Source organism: Watersipora subatra, chromosome 3 (assembly GCF_963576615.1).
Source record: "Watersipora subatra chromosome 3, tzWatSuba1.1, whole genome shotgun sequence".
Classification (NCBI taxonomy): domain Eukaryota; kingdom Metazoa; phylum Bryozoa; class Gymnolaemata; order Cheilostomatida; family Watersiporidae; genus Watersipora; species Watersipora subatra.
In genome coordinates this window covers 19,736,519-19,753,838 of record NC_088710.1, presented here as the reverse complement: position 1 = coordinate 19,753,838, position 17,320 = coordinate 19,736,519, and the positions used below count along the sequence as shown (strand labels likewise).

Sequence of the window (17,320 nt, the reverse complement as noted above, 5' to 3'; positions counted from 1 at the left end):
AGCAATATCAAACAATTTATAGCTTACGACACAACCCAACAAGTAGATCATTAAAGTGTTCAGGATGTTCCCGGCAGGATGACCACACCTATGTAAAAACCCACTACGTTCCCATTGAGTGGATAATGCCGATTTGGAGTTGTGCGCACATTAAGTTACCATGCAATAAGTGTTTCAATGAAGACTTGCATGTTGGGTATTGAAGATAAACTTACACAAAATTTTACACACCGTTTTAACCGTGATCGAGTTTTATCGATTTTAATCTTGAAACATTCTGACAGTCAGATCACCTCGAACACAAAAAACAACCGCGAATGATAAAAAACACGATACCTTCAGATAAAATCTACTAAAATTTGGTGCATTGTTAACAGTTCATTTTTAACAGTTCAGTAAAAAAGTCATTTTTAACATGGGTGCTTCGTTAAAAGGGATAAGGAATTCTATGTTATAGGTCATAACGGTGAATTTAGCACTACCGAAATCGAAATAGGACTGACTGCGGTGTGGAAAATGTTTAACCCTTTGACCAGGTATTAGCCCCCCAAAAACAACCGAAACTCATGTAATTTATTTTTGAAATTTCAATAAAATCGATATTTTATGAACATGCATAGCTCAAATCTTAAACTTCTTTCTATGAACATAAATTTTTGTACATATACATTCATTCACGTATGTACTACTCAAAAAAACACAACCATGAGCAATTGTCCCTGTATAAAATGCTTGGAAGCAATTTTTTTCGGTAGAGTCAAACATAGCCGTGCGAGCCACCATAACGATCGTTTTCTCTGCATATTACAAGTATATTAAAAGACCAAAAAAGTTTACATCACTTCTATCATTTGAATTATTTTTATTCTGATCAGACAAAAAATCACTAACGATCGCAGGATCAAGAAATCTTTTATTTTGCCGTTTAGAAAGTCGAGCCGATGTTGACTGGTTTTTCCAACTTTTATTATTTTCCAAAGAGGCGCGACTTGTTTAGCTTTTAGCACAAAGCAACGCCTCTCAGATAATCGTTTCATATTGTAAATCATCGACCGATATCTTGTTGATGATATTTAAAACTTACTAGTGTTCATATCCTTTGTTTAACGGTACTAGGCGACAGCTTTATAAACGTCTACCGAAATAGACATAATTGTCATTTCCCCACGCAACCGATAAACGACATTCTGGTCGTTTCCCCTGCCAAAGGGTTAAAATGAAATCGCTTGCGAGGCGTTGTCTTGTGCGTCTTTCGCAAGAATGAAACATTCGATAAGAATTTGAGCGAAAAAAAGCCTGATTGACTTGTGAGTTTTGCATTTTCATCTTGCGAATAACGCAAGCTTACAGAGTAACCTTGTCATGGAAACATAGTGATTGCAATCAAGTCTGACACACAAAGTTAATTTATCCAAATACAGCTGGTAAAACACAACCTTCATGGCAATGCAGAACAAATATAAAGTTTTAGAAGCTGCTCAAACACTGATGGTAACTTCCTCTATGTAATTTTTAAATTTTCTATAAAAAAAACTTACAGTTGAAATTTTAAACACACATGTGCGAAACTTAAATTGCATTATCTATGTGAAGAGTTGGTCCGTTAGTTCTGAAATGCAGAAATCTCAAAGCCTTTACAATTTCATTTGTTTACAATCGGAGGCGAGTTGTGCTACAAAAAAGCGATGGCCGACCAATCATACAATGAATACCAAAATACGTCAACAGCTAAACTATTTTTGCAAAAATTATTCACTGAAAAAAAAATGTGCTAAAACAAAATGGCATCTAAAAATGATCTTGGGCTAATGCTTTAGAAATGCTATAACTTTATTAAGACCAATATTTTTCGATTTCAACAAGAGCTGCTATGAAGTGTTACGAAGCTTATACTAGCATTATTCATTACTTGAGCAGAGGTTCCAATGGTGATTTCACATGCTTTACACACGGTAACATAAACGTACCAAAAGAAGATACTGGCATTTTCAACTTTGCATACCAAAATATTACATTCATCAAGAGGTGTAAAATTTCTTCTAGAGTACCAGCTGGTCAATGACCGAGGTACCAGCAAATCTCTGACAACCTAATAGTTCATGGGCTAATAATATCATGTTACCTTTGAGGTCATACACATACTCACTGAGTGAATACAGGTAAACCTCTACTTAGACTGCCATGACTTATATATTTTTCAACACACGATGAAAATTTGACTCGATACCCAAAGTAATCTTTAACATGGTTTGTGTACTCGATTTTTACAAGGCAGTTACAGGTTTGAACCCATTTCAACTTAGCCAATATAAACAAATTGAATCCAACCTCTAATAATTATCTTGAAAAGACTGCTGCTAGTTCATTTAACAATCCTCCACCTAATATCCATTCTCTTGACAGCTATTTTAAATGCTGCATGTCAAATCACTTATTTGTTTGATTGACACACTATTGTCTTATTTAAAATTATTGTATGACGTAATGTGAAAAACATCTCTGTTTGAAATGAAATTATGGCCAACAAATTGTTTCAAAAGAAATTTCAAGTTTTCACAAGATGGTGCCATTTAATAAATAACAATGAAGCGGCCAAGGGGTAAAAATCAACATGAAATACAAACTCTTTTTAACATAAAACTAGTACGCATGCCAGTCTGGTGTACTGCAAGAGATAGTCGTTAGTAATCAGTATGTGGAAAACTATCCAAGGAAGCTCAAAGGCGCCTGAGTGGGGTAGAGATAGCGTGCTTGCAATCGAATCAGATGCTCTGGGTTTGATACTTGCGCAAGGAAATATCTTTTTCCTAACACTCTTAAAGTGGTTTCAGAAAGATGGACATAGCTCTTACTATAGTAAAGATCAAAAGAAAGTACAAGATAAGTAAGTTCAGACTTTAACTAGCTGGCATCAGAGTAAGGTACACTATCACCAGGTCTTTCCGTTAACTTATCAAAGCTGACTCTAGACTTCCATCTCTAAAGCAACGGAAAGTTAAAGCCTATTTTTATTTGCTTATTTGACTTGCAACAAAATTCACATTACAGTTATTTGGTATCAAAAGATTCACCGTGTCTTACTCTGCTGTGTTGTAGGTGCCAAATATGTGGAAATGTGATTACAAGCTCTTAAAAGCTCAAAAACGAAAAGCCGCCGTAGATTGGAATCTGTTTATTTATCTGACGTAGTCATTCCAGTTTGGTTATCGTCTTGTCACGTATGTTCTCACGTGAATTGAAAGGCCAATAAAAAGCTTAAACCATAACTGTCACGAACAACTTTTATCGTATATACTAGATAAATCAGACACGCTGATTCCGATTTTGTACTCAAAATAAAGATTAGTCCACTAACCTTCAAAATCATTTAGGCTTTTTTAAAGCTTTTCAATATCCGTTTCGAAAACAACACAATCGGCATTACAAGCTCCGCCCATAAATATGTGACAAAACCTAGCTTTTTCGGGAGCGGAAGTTAGGAATGTTTAGTCCGATTTAGAATAATAGAGATGGGTGTCTTAAAGCCCACTGTTATCTAAATCCAGCCTGTAAAATAATTTCAGTTTTTTATGAAAGGTATATAAACTATTTAAAATTGCTCTTAGCTTGTTACATGACGCGTAAATGGGCTGGACGCCGAGAAAAATGAGCTCAAAAAGCACGGTTTTATCACAAGCCAGCGTTTTTATCGCGCTTTTTTTAAATATGCAATGCTAAATAGCTTATCTACCTTTTAGAAAAGACTGATATTATTTTTAAGGCTGAATTTAGATATTAATGGATTTTCAAACACCCATCTCTATTATTCTAAATCGGTATAAACATCCCTACGTACCTTCTGTTCCTAAAAAGCTAGGTTACGTCACGTATTTATGGGCGGAGCTTGTTATGGCGATCGTGTTGTTTTCGAGACCGATATTTAAATGCTGTAAAAGCCTTCATTACTCTGAAAGTTAGTGGACTAATCTTTATTTTTAGTACAAAATCGGAATCAGCGTGTCTGATTTACCTAGCAAATACGATAAAAGTTGTTCGTGACAGTTATGGTTTAATGTAAAACTTATTATAGCACTAGTTTATGACAAACACTTCGGGTTTTACCGAGGACCCCGTATCAAATATAGATGCTCGCTACTTTACAGTTTTCTTTCGGCATTATTCAATCGTCGTAATCTGATCACGTGACCCAATACTTCGCAAATAATTTTTGCAGCTCTTTTCGATTATCACAGGTAACCAACAGGCTCGTCATAATTATCAGACAATGATATGTACTCCTTCGAGGTAAGGTTAAAAAGTTTAACGATTTTTTTACGCTAAGTTATAAGATATCAGTGCTAAAAGTGACAGCATTACAATGACGATAAAATAGACGCGTAAAAACAATAGAATGGTTTTATTGAATGCGTGAAGTATATTTGTGAAAATATTTCGACGAATGAGGTTGCATGAAAGTGTAAACAGAAACCATCCTGTAACAATTACGTCCCATTTGTGCCGTTTTGGAAAGCAAATCCAAACTACGGCGGTCTCGTGTGGCTGCGATTAACTGTTCGTTTTTGAGCTTTTAAGAGCTTGTAATCACATTTCCATATATTTTGCACCTACAACACAACCGAGTAAGACATGGTGAATCTTATGATACCATATAACTGTAATGTGAATTTTGTTGCAAGTCAACCTTTAAACCATATTATATATTTAGACTGAGAATATACGAAGGGTGAAGATCATCGCTAAGATTATCTCCCATAAAGTGACTCGAGGTACAAGAACTCCAAGGCGCTCACCTGTTCATAGAAGTCGATCTGACACTTTGGTGTGTCCAGCAACTGATAGCAATAGTCCTTAAAGAGAAGAAATCCTAAAAATAGAAACAATCCACACACTAAAAGCAAAGCGAAACCACAAGCACACCATGTCTCAAGAGTTGACGGTACAAAATGCGTTTGATGTTTGCTTCATAACAAGTAAATTCAGCTTGATGGGCTGCAGACGCTAACAACTGAATTTTATATAACGATTCCTTACAAACGGTATTATAAAACTTAAACCTTATAAGAGGTCAGATTCTATTTATGTTCAAAGAGCATAAAAGTTTAATCTTTTATGATTTTCAATAAAGTGAAAAGTGTGTTCAAGTTCAACGATCGAATCAATTAGACGCAAATGTGCTAAAAGCATTCTAAACAAATACTAACACATTAGCCTAAAAGCTGATGCTAGGTGAAGTACAAAAGTCATGTCTCACGCCCCCTCATTCCCCATACAAGACAGGAGCCTGTAGGGTTATAGATACTCTTTTACAGGCTCGAGCACAGCATGCTGCCGAAGCACTCTCAGTATTGTCACAGCTTCTGCGGTGACCTTTAGTGAGTATATCTGCAGACTATCTGATTGCGAATAGGTATACTCAAAGCATCGAGAAATGCGTCAATTTCCTGTGAAAACCTTTCATCGAGGAAGACCGATCGCATGGCTAGTTAGTAGGAAATGGCGTACTAGCCCAGTGGACCTCACACCATCATCTTGTCATCAATCAGGCTATATCCAGCCACGTCTGACATTCTTTGACATGATTTGAACGAAGCCAGATAGGATTGAAAACAAGTAAATGAAAAGCTTAACCAAGTATCCCTGTGGACAACAAGACCAACAAGACGACTAAATTGAGGAAACGATCGAGCCTTTGACCTAGTGAACTATATCAAAGTCAAACACACTGCGGCGACAAATGATTTTTATTCATGACACACGGGCTGATAGGCAGCATAGATTTCATTTGCCATGCAAACTGGAGCAAATAGTGAGCCCACTCACTTCCCTCTCTTTTCTTATAAAAGAGCAGCAGGTTTGTTCATTAGCGCTGACATGCACTAATCACCGCTGCCAGGGTACATAAATCAGTCCTAGTTCCATTAACTTGTCTCAAATTCATGTAAATGATGTGCATAGGGAAGCAAGAGACGGTTAAAAGGTGAACGAGGGCAAACCAACTTGACTTATTAGTTGGTCTACGATAGAAAGATACAAATAGGAGGGGATATAATGTCATGGAATGTACCATGATAGATGAGTAGATTTAGTGACTGAAATAGTTGGAAAGGGAGAGAGAGGATTTGGAAAGATCTAGAAAGTTTGACCAAGAATGTTCTAGCACCCAAATAACTTAGAGATCTTATAACAAGCTACTAGTTAGGAAAATTATACATGGCACGAACCATTATTAAATTTTAAGCAAGGCTAAACACACGCTAGCGCAATACAGTGGTGTCATTGCTTCTAATGATTTTTCCATAACCATAAATTTTGGTCGAAAATGCTTTTTCGACCAAAATTTCAAATGAAGAATGGTGCTGAACATCGAAAAAAAAAAATTACCTGTCAACCAACAGAGAACTTCATTTCTCTCATACGGGCCTAGTCGCTGAAATTTTGCTTGTTCTAGCACATTGAAACAGCTTGCTAATTTTTTGTCCCTGACTTGTTGAGCCGGAGTAATTAATCCATGTAGTTAAAACATACATCTAAACCGAGTTTCAAAATTCACAGGACACATTCGCATATTAGCCTATCTCACATCAATCTGCTCTTAAAAAACTGTTTCAAGATTAGGGCTTTTTAAAAACTCACATATAAGCTGACTTCCAGATACCATTGTGTGTGACTAATGAAAAAGTATTAATTATGACATTTAAAATTACGAGACGGCAACAATAATAAAATATGGTTAATTTTCACTGTAACTCAAAAAATGGAAGGTCTTACAAGACCAGCATGAAGACAGCCATGATATTATCAGCTGATTGAAAAAGCAAAACGGAGTCACCTCGAATAAGCGGCCCATGCTTATCAAGTATGATAATATTGAATTTTATTTAAAGTGCATTAAAAATTAATGTTTAAATGGAATTGTTGTTAATTATAATCAAGTCTTTATTTGAAACAGTCTCAAATTTTATGGGCGAATTCATAAATATATATATATATATAGGAATGAACAGAATACGAGTGCGTACTTAAGAAAATTGAAGTTTGATCTGGAAAGCTGTCTCTAGTAATTTTGCTATGTGAGGTATGCTCACATCATGTGAGGTAAGCACACATCATGTGAGTTATGCTCATATCATGTGAAGTATGCTCACATCATGTGAGTAATGCTCGTATAAGCTGGTCCAGTGAGTTAGTGGCTTCCACTGAGTTTACAGTGGGCTAATATGCGAGTATATACAGTAACTCAATTTTTTAATAACGTCGGAAAAAGATAAAGTTAGACCAGAGCAATAACCAGTCAAACATACAAAAATAATTTGGTGGAGGATCTACTTTGTAATATGAAATCATCAATCCGTGATAAAAAAGTTTTTTTTATAAAAATACGCTGTGTGTCTTTCAGTCGTCCCTTGGAGCAAAAACCTATGATAGCCATAACAAATATGCAAGATAGCTATTGCCATAGCATTAAAATAAATACATCATTCATGAGAGGTATAATAAATAATGAGTAAATAAAAATTGATTTTCATTTTAAAAAATTTAGAAGTTGAATCCCCAAATTATTTTAAGTTTAGAAACAAATATTTTGTCAAATTATATATTTTATGTCGAAAAATTAGTAGGCCAAAGCACTTGTAAGTAGACATCTCACTCTATACATAAATGCTCTCTAGCCAACCCAATGAAGATTAATGTCAAAGCCAGGTTGCCCAGAGCTGATTGTCTTCTCAATGAAACTGATTAGCTTACCTATTCTTTGATTAAAGATCTTATCAAAGGTCACTTCTCCAACCTTCTCCAGATATTTATGCATGACACTTCTAACGCTGCAAAAGATCAAGATTAAATATAAATGCTGATAACAAATATAACATTTGAATAAAAGTTCAAAAGATTAACTAGTACTAAAAAGAAAACAACGGAGCTCTTCCGAATAGATCATTGATGAAGAGGTGATGTTGTACACTTTAACAAGACAATGTTTGTTTCTAACACTAATAGTGTAGAGGTAGTTTATGTGTACAATTATTTTGGGCTTCGTGTGTCACCCCAGTTTGTAGGACAGCTTGTCTTGTTTTTCTAGCTTGATTATATCTGATTGTTGTGAATTCAATAGCAGCTTTTATCTGTAACAGGATATGTTATCAAAGAGTTTGAATTGGTTATATTGAAATCACACATTCTTGATTAACAGATACAAACCACTTATTTTTAATTCAAGGCAATTGGTTAATTTTTTTAAGTTACTTGTTATTGATCAACCAAAAATGTATAACAAGCATTAGAAAAGCTGGATGAAACTTGAAAGAATTCCTTAGGCATGTATACCCAAAATGTACAATTTGTCAAATTCGTCATTTTAGTAAAATTTACAGACAATTTTCAGAGACTGCTTCTCGCATTCTCTATGACCATCATGACACCGCTGACCCCGAGTTTCAAACCTGCTGAATTTTACAATCTGCTGGAATTTTACAGAATTATATGCTGATATGCTTGATACTTCTAAAACATAGGCAAAACAATTTGCCTAAAAATGTCCTCTTCTGTCTGTACTACTGAGAGTTTTAATCGGCTCACATATACCTATGCGTACAAACCACAGCACTGAACTACTAGTACATAATGAACAAGTCTACATACATACGCACTTCTACCGATCATATCACAAAATCTTTAAACATGTTGCCTCATCCCAAACTTGCTCGTTTACCCATTTGTGTTACTGGTTTCAAAATTCCGTGAAAACTTTGCCCAGAATATTTATCCTTCTACACATATAACTAGAGTAGTTTTCTATTTCATGACACCGACGTACTACATCCACCATCGATGTTTCAGTTTATGAACTTTCTGTTACTACAACCTACAATTCACTATTCCGCTTCCTCCGCAATACTATTAGATTACCAACATTTAAAACACATCTAATAAACTCAAAACTCATTTAATAATTCGTGATTTCTGTCTTTCATGTTTTTTTTTGGCATGTAATGAAAAACATCATTTTGTTGATGACTACCATTGCCAATAAAAAGTTATACATAAACATACTGTTGAATCTGCCACTATGTCTATGTAAACTAACTATGTCTATGTAAACAGAGTAACATGTAAAATGAGACGCTATTCATATAACAATTGATTCAGTTTAAGGATGCCATTGATACTCTAGTTCTTAGGACTATTCATGTGTCACAATAACACATGGTACTGCATACGCAAGTTCTTCAGCGACAACACAAAGCTGGATAAGAGAATAGATCACAGACACATTGTTGATACCTAATTAAATGTGTGAAGTGTAGTAAAGCATGGATCAATGATGCAATTTTTCTTTGTACTCATTTTAGGAATATAGTGAAGTCCAAACTTTTACACACAGCGCTCCATCAGCAGCTTGTTATTAACCGGAAAGGGAATGAATATGACATCTTTGCTAAGCAATGGCATTTGACAAAAGTTGTAGAAGTTTAGTGTGAATGGGTGCATGTCAAACGTTACTATGTTAGAAGTATGTCAGTTTGCTATTCATTAGTGTTTCTGGTCGGTACAAAATATATCAATAGAAGCAATGAAAGTTATCATATTTTTAACTACATCATATCTTATCAGAAATACACAGATGTCATAATGCATAAAACACGTGTATAATACAATTAAAAGTGGCTAGAAAAAGTAGGCATAGTTGAACTGTTCGCACCTATGTTTTTACACTTGAGGCTTGAAAATGCTTCAGATTAGAAATAAAACTGTAAAATAACTTGCTTGAAAAAATAAGTGCTTGTCTGAAAAAATCGTAACAAACACTAGTACTACACTTTTTCCAGGTAGGTGTAACTTCTACTTGTAATCTATATGCAAACGAAGCAAGTAGGAAAACTTAAAAGTGCCACACAGTTTAAAATGTTAAGAGTGGATAAGCCAATTAAAATATTTTGTTGTACAAGTTAGTTAAAAACATCCAGCATTTAAGTTTCATCGTTATTATCGTTATCATTATTCATCATTATACTATACGTATAACGAGCACATAATGCTAAAAGTTCTCTAATGGATCTTACACAAGGTAAATGCAAAAATGATTTTTTATTTGAACTATTTTTAATTAAATATGATAAATGGTGCAGTTGTTTGCAAAATTGTGCATGCACATCTTTAAAACTACAGCTAGAACATGTACTGCACGATTCGCTACCATTAGGGTGATTAATAAGTCTAGTAAACGTCTCCAGAACAATAGTAAGTGAAATGATATAAGATGATGATGCACAAACCTAGCATCAGGAAGCACGATTTTTCGACTTGCTCTTGCGGCTGGAGTAGATTTACTCTGCTCCATTGCTAATAAATAGCTAACATCGGCGAGTACCGCTTCTAGGTCCGCCATGATTGCTAGCGTAGGCGATTCTAAAACTGTGTCAAACTCCCTCTCTCAACGTCATCGGTCTCCCATAGTTACTACGAAAACTAGACAACTTAGTTAGACGAAACAAATAGCGGAACGGTTTCTTTATTTCGGAATCTTGAAGAAGATGGTAAGTCAGTCTTCGATGTAAGCTGACCAATAGACGCCTTGTTGCAAAACTCGGGTAGACAATTCCAGGGAAATAATGCAGCCAGCTTCGAACTGTTCTACATGTATACCTAAGCGCCAATATACGTATACATGTATTGCATACTGATGGTTGATAATTTGTCGATGTTACAAATATTTTTAATTAATCTAAACTTACTATTCTTGCAATTAGCAGTTTTTACAAATGAATGTTTATAGAGCACAAGGATGATAAGAATGAGGACTTCACCACTGAATTGGTACAATGTAGGCCAGTACTAAAACCACTTCATAAAGCTATAGTGAATATTTTAAGGTGTCAAAATGACATATTTTATTCCATTTTTGACAGCCACCATATCATCATTCCCAGTGAGTCAATCAGCTTCAGATTAATCACTGAAAAACTAACACCGTTGTTAATCTCAGCCATGGCTTATCTATCACGATCTCTTAATAATGCAAAAACCATACCTTGGAAAAAATTTCTATTGTATTTGCACAAACACAAAAAACGATTTATTGTTAACTATGGGAAGCTATTAATCACAGGTAATCGCCTTGTGTCCATTGGTGATCTAATTTCAATAAGTACTCTTGCGAAATCTAAATCTGGTCATCTAAGGATTCTGGAGCAACAGTAAGCTTTATTATAGCAAAAAATCCTGATATTCACACAAGTAACTGTTAGATAGATTAAAGGGCTGAAGTCACGCATTGCATACACATTACTCTTTATTGTCAATTCAATGCGATTCCTGGTTGAAGGACCATAGGCTGAACCTATGTGCTCAGATTATGCCTGCCTTTGAGAACACGTCTCCATAATATAGCTCTCCCACTAGGGGTTGATAGCCTCTGCTCCAGACCATGTTTCCTTCTTCGCTTCCAGGCATTAGGCCTAAAGTGCATTCGTTTCATTCCTCGCACTTGCTGGAAGGCTACATACTGGATAGTTGATGATAAACCGGTACTACAAATAGAGAAAGACAATTTCTAAGAGTGTCTAAAATGATAGGCAAAGACAAATGGTTTGGCAAAATTTTCAGTAGATCATCCACTTGCTTGCCTACGCAGATCATCCACTTGCTTGCCTACGCAAAGCTAGGGTAGAATACTGGCTGCAACATCTGTATTGAAGTAGATACCAAATTTTTATTTGAAGAAACTATCAAAGATATACCACATTTAAGCTCTCTTTTTGGTTGGCATGCATCTACCATGGATAGATAAAGAAAGGTTGAACACTTTCAAAATTATGCTTTAGAGTTATGCTACCCTGATATACACAGTTCTGATCAGCGTCTAAATGTCCTTAATGCCGAAGAGCTAAATGCGTTCTTAGATATTTGCTGTCTAAAATACTAAGATCGCAACTCTAATCTGCCTAAATATCCATTACATTCCTGCTTATCCAAAAAATCCACTATACCGTATACCAGACAGTGACACCTTGCCAAAACGCATTATAGAACAGAGTTATACAAAAAGCGCGTTTTCTTCCAATAGGCATAATTTTACTTTATTATCCTTTATTTGTGTCTCATTGTCTAATTTACTTTGAACTGCATTGACCAGTGATGAAGCTCATATCTATATATCTATCTCTCTATATACCTATCTATATATCTATCTATTTACCTACCTACCTATTTATATATCTATCTATTTATACATTTATCTACTTATCTATCTACCTATTTATCTATCTATCTATAGCAATGCGATAAACTCTAATTATTTCCTTCAGCTGCATTGCAATAATGTGTATAGAATTGGTTTGTGCAGCAAATTTTTTTCGGTACAATAGGGCTTAGCCATCTGACACTAGCTGAACATTTTTTACACATTAGGCTTGAGAGTAAATTTAAAGATGTGGTTTCGTGAAAAAGGTCGATTTAATGAAATTAAGACCAATAAAAGGCTAAAACATCAGCTACAATTTGATGTCATTTTTATCTTTATAGACCAATCCTGTCCGGAGATATAAGCGTTTGAATGAGGTCATCTTTTAAAAAGCTAACATTCCAGCGGGTGCGTCGTTCGCGACGTAACTAGTGATACATCTAAAAAGAGTCCACGAGCGAGAAATATAAGGTCGCTTCATTAGCCAATCATTAGCACGAAATTTTTATATAGGTCGTAATAAATGTTATCACTCGTAAAACGCGCTGTCTGTGATCTCAAATTTTGGGATTTTACTCTATTATTAAATCGAATGGATATCGATATTTACTAAATTAATTAACATCATTACTTTAATGAATTACTCGATCGACATGTTCTATTGACAAACAACAGAACTGTAAAAATTGCTGTGAAGTTACTGCGAAGGTGACTCCGAGTTTTCTGGGCATCAGATGGTTAAAGTGCTACGGAGGAAGATAGGAGAATGGAGGTAAATTTATCTTTTACTTTGAGTCTCCTATAAATATACTTTTGTGTTTAGATTCAGATTATATTTCCCTGTTTGAGTTTATAATGTAATTTCCTGCGCGTGCGAGATACCGTACTGTGAGTTCTTGACGGCTTCTTTTTAATCCTTAGCATCTAGCAATACAATGGCTTAGATTGATGAATATACTGAAGGTAATATTTTTAGTACTCATTAATACATGTACTAATTAATAAAATTATAACTTTTGCAATCACCAATCATCGTTTTATAATTTTTTATCGTTACAACTAGCTATATTTGCTTCAAATTTTCTTTGGCAGTTTTATCTAGTAAATTATATTTATGATTTGACTTTAGATGTTCAATTCTCACTCGTAGAAAGTGAAAAAAATCGATTGATCAATGCAAATCTTTAACTTTCAGAACCAAAGCTTCGAATCGCTGGCTTGGCGTACTTATGCTTTTGTTAAACATTTGTTCATTTTTTAAATTACACTCGCAATCTATCTAACCCCAATTTGAAAGCTTTTAGTAGATACGCGTTATAATGATTAAAACATTGAATATATCATAGCCCCGTTGACACCTGTGCTGAAGATGTGTTGACATCTTTTCTGATAGATGGATTTATGAAGTGCAATCAGAGACGCATGTACAGGCACTTTTGCATAGCTGGACCATTTGTTTAGTACTTGAATCAACTAATCAAATGTGAACAGTGAACTTTTTTCTACACATTGACACCGACTCGATAACGTTGAGCGTCGACTATACAATGTACATGACTTTTAGGGATGTAGTTTGTTTCACCACATATTCTTTTCAAAGACGCAGCTTACTTACTTTACTTACGGTAGTAAATAGTTTTCGGTGTGGGCAATGATATACAGCCTCACCCCCAGGATATACGACGGGCATAATGTGGGCGGGGCTTTTGGGAGGCTGTATATCATTAGTGTGGGTAGCGACGGAACTGTGCCGATACAAAGACCTTATTCTACATAGTTTGCTTGGCAGAATTACCGTAGACCGGTAGAATTGGTGGTCGGTACTAAGATGTTTACACAGCATTTAGAAGAAGCTAATATGACAAGTTTTAAATTTTTCTTGTTTGAGGCCTTTAAGACATAATGTAAGACATTGCTAATAATGTATCTGAAGTTGGATTTAAAATTTTATTTTAGCCAACACCAGCAAATACAAGATAAAATACATGCCAATAGAGCCGCGTAGGACTAGACTTTTATCGCAGTAGCCGATATGAATACAAGACATAGAGACAGGTTGTATCACGCGTTACATCATTTTGGGCAAGTCTGGGCATGGTTTTTTGGCCTGAGCGTTTTTACTGCGATTGAATCTTTTCGATTTTAATTTTCAAATATCTTGACAATGAGATCGCCTAACACAACAAACAACATATCAACTGATAGACAAAGAAAAATACTTTCTTTTAACCCTTTCGCAGGCGAATTTTCAAAACTAAATCAGACTCCCATGGGCGAATTAATTTTCCAAAAAATCAATTTTTTTTAAAAGGTTCATACACTTTTCTGTGTGTTATTATGTGCATATATCTATGTTTAAAGGTGCATATGTATATATGTATATGTCCATAGGCATATATATATATATATATATATTATAAACAAATAAAAATGTATAACATAAAATATATGCTTTTCATAATAATTGTCTATTTACGAATGATATTTTCGAAAGCATTCTCCTTTACAAAGGCCCACATCACAGTCTTTGCACCATGTACTTATTTGTGTAACAAAGCGCTCCCACAAAAATGTACTTCCTGGATTGACAGGCTCAAAAAACTTTTCAAAATACTCTACTGGTTGAGCATCTACTGGAGTAAATACTGGGCCTGTCACTGCTATAAACTGCTGAATTGTAGGAGATTTATCTCTGTTTATGTTGGTTATATTCTTCCAGGCACTGGCATCACTCCTACTCACATCCTCATCATTACTGCTACCAGCCTTTTCATCACTGTCACTTCCAGATGTAAAGTCATTCCAATCACAATTCAAACCTGATTCACTGTCATCTCTTGCTACTAAATCTAAAAAGTGACTGTCAGCTCTGAATCTCTTAGTAATTTCGGTACTAGTACTTGCTTTATTAGAATAATCTCGGGAGGTTCTTTTAGACGCCGCCATGACGGTAAACTAAAGTCAAACTCTCAAAAAATTCGGTAAATAAAAGCTAAAACCGAAACAAGAAAAATAAAAGTTGATAAATTATTTAGAACAATTTTCTGGTTTTTTTCGAAAGTTTATTTATTCATCACTGCTAAAAACGATCGTTTTTTTTCAACCTTAAAGTCAATTTTTGAGGCTAACCGAAACTACTATATCGTAGCTTGCTTTTGGTAAAAAAAGTAAACAAAAAACGGCATTTAGCTAACCAGAAACTGCAATAATAAAATACGTTACCGAAACGACAAAAACGTAGCACTGCCCATTAGCAGCCGTATCGCAAAGCGACAAAAACGTCGCTCTGCCCGCGAAAGGGTTAAAAATCAACTCAAATTTGACGCAACCACATCTTTAAAACCATTCAAGTTATGAAACAAAGTTTCTTATAATCAATTCATTCTAATATTTGTAACTACGTATTATGCATAAAACCAGCGTTGGAATAGTCAAAGCTTTGCTCAATTTTGACTACGCTATGCTGAATGATTGCTGAATCATTTTTTATTCAGTCAAGAGACCCCAAAGCTGACCTGTTGTCTACTGCAGGTCAGTCATTCCAAACCACTAATGAATCACCTCATCAATCTAAACCATAGGTGGTTTACATTGATCTATTATTCAATGCATGACTACTTATCCAATATACATATGTATAAATATACATATATGTATATACTGAATATATAAATTTATATACAATGAAACTCGGCTAACTCGATCTTCACGGGACCGAGAGAAAGTTTTCGAGTTATCAGAGCGTTCAAGTTATGAGAACACTGTTAAAAGCACATGTATTATTGTATTTATCAGTACATATACAAACTACATATAAATCAAAAGCATTGATTGCTTGTTGCAAGTTAAGGGACCTCTCATGTAATGTTTTAACAATTTGTATCAGAAAGTATAAATATTTTCCTATTACTTGAGATTTGTTTGTTTGTTTTAGGTGATGTGACTGCCAGGACATTTTCAGATTAAAATAGGCAAATCATGATCGCGGTTGAAACGCTAAGAAAAAAGACATATTTTTCTTGTGAGCATTCTAACAAAAACAATTTTGCCGATTTCTCTCTAAGTTTATTTGAAGGTTACCTCGCTTCTTGCTTTCGAAAAGCTATCTCAAACCAGATGTTTGGTAAAATTTGATTTTTTGCAAATCTTTAGAAAGGTCGTTAACGAAAATATTTTGTCGATAGTGATAATAATGACGATAGTGGTAATAATTGACGCCTAAGAACTACTAAAAGTTGATGTTTATCTCTATGACTTGGAATAAAGTGATATTCTAAAGCAATAACAACCGTCTGGTAGCCGTTAGGCAAAAAACTGTTTGAGTTAACGAAGTTAAGGTCGACTTATCTAAAGCAATTTATTATTGCGTGGGAACGGACCAAACAAATACGTTCGAGCTAACCATGTGTTCGAGCTATGCGAGGGGCGACTTATCCGAGTTTCACTGTATATACATATTTATATATAAATAAAAATATATTTTGCTCATCACAAGTGCACAGCTCATCACATTGTGATTTGAGCACTCTAGTGTCATCACATTGACTTTCTTAAAGTCTGTGAGGCAACCTAGTTGTTTCATTGCAGGAAGTCAACTCTCACTGACAGTAGGATTTATCTCCCTTCCCGGCTCTGAGCTGCACTGATGAGACTTAAATATTCAAAACAATTCTACTCTCTATATAGCATAAGTAATATAGCATAAATACTACTATAATATAGCATAAATAAAAATATATATAATGAATAAGTAGCCAGTTTGGGGACTCGTAACAAAATTGAAAGTGACTCTGTGAATCGATACTAGACCTGATAAGCTTGCTTAAAGGTTGACTTGCAATAAAATTCACATTACAGTTATTTGGTATCAAAAGATTTACCATGTCTTACTATGTTGTGTTGTAAGTGCCAAATATGTGGAAATGTGATTACAAGCTCTTAAAAAGCTCAAAAACGAAAAGCCGCAGTAGATTGACATCTCTTTATTTCGATGGCGTAACCACGAAATTTGGTTATCGTCTTGTCACGTATGTTCTCACATGAATTGAAAGGCCAATACAAAGCTCAATATAAAACTTATCGTAGTACTAGTTTATGACAAACATTTCGGGTTTTACCGAAGACCCGTATCAAATATAG

The 17,320-nt window shown here is 34.9% G+C and overlaps 1 protein-coding gene across 1 annotated transcript in view; it reads right to left on the bottom strand.

Moving 5' to 3' along the window:
* The window catches only part of LOC137391863 (G protein-coupled receptor kinase 3-like), a 70,829-nt gene extending 60,411 nt beyond the window's left edge, over nt 1–10,418 (bottom strand). The window contains exons 1-3 of the mRNA XM_068078407.1: nt 10,275–10,418; nt 7,747–7,823; nt 4,791–4,864 (exon numbers count right to left, since the gene is read on the bottom strand). Of these exons, the coding sequence (XP_067934508.1) occupies nt 4,791–4,864; nt 7,747–7,823; nt 10,275–10,387 (264 nt within the window). The 5' untranslated portion in view covers nt 10,388–10,418. The remainder of the gene's footprint in view (nt 1–4,790; nt 4,865–7,746; nt 7,824–10,274) is intronic.
* Nucleotides 10,419–17,320: the final 6,902 nt, after the last annotated feature.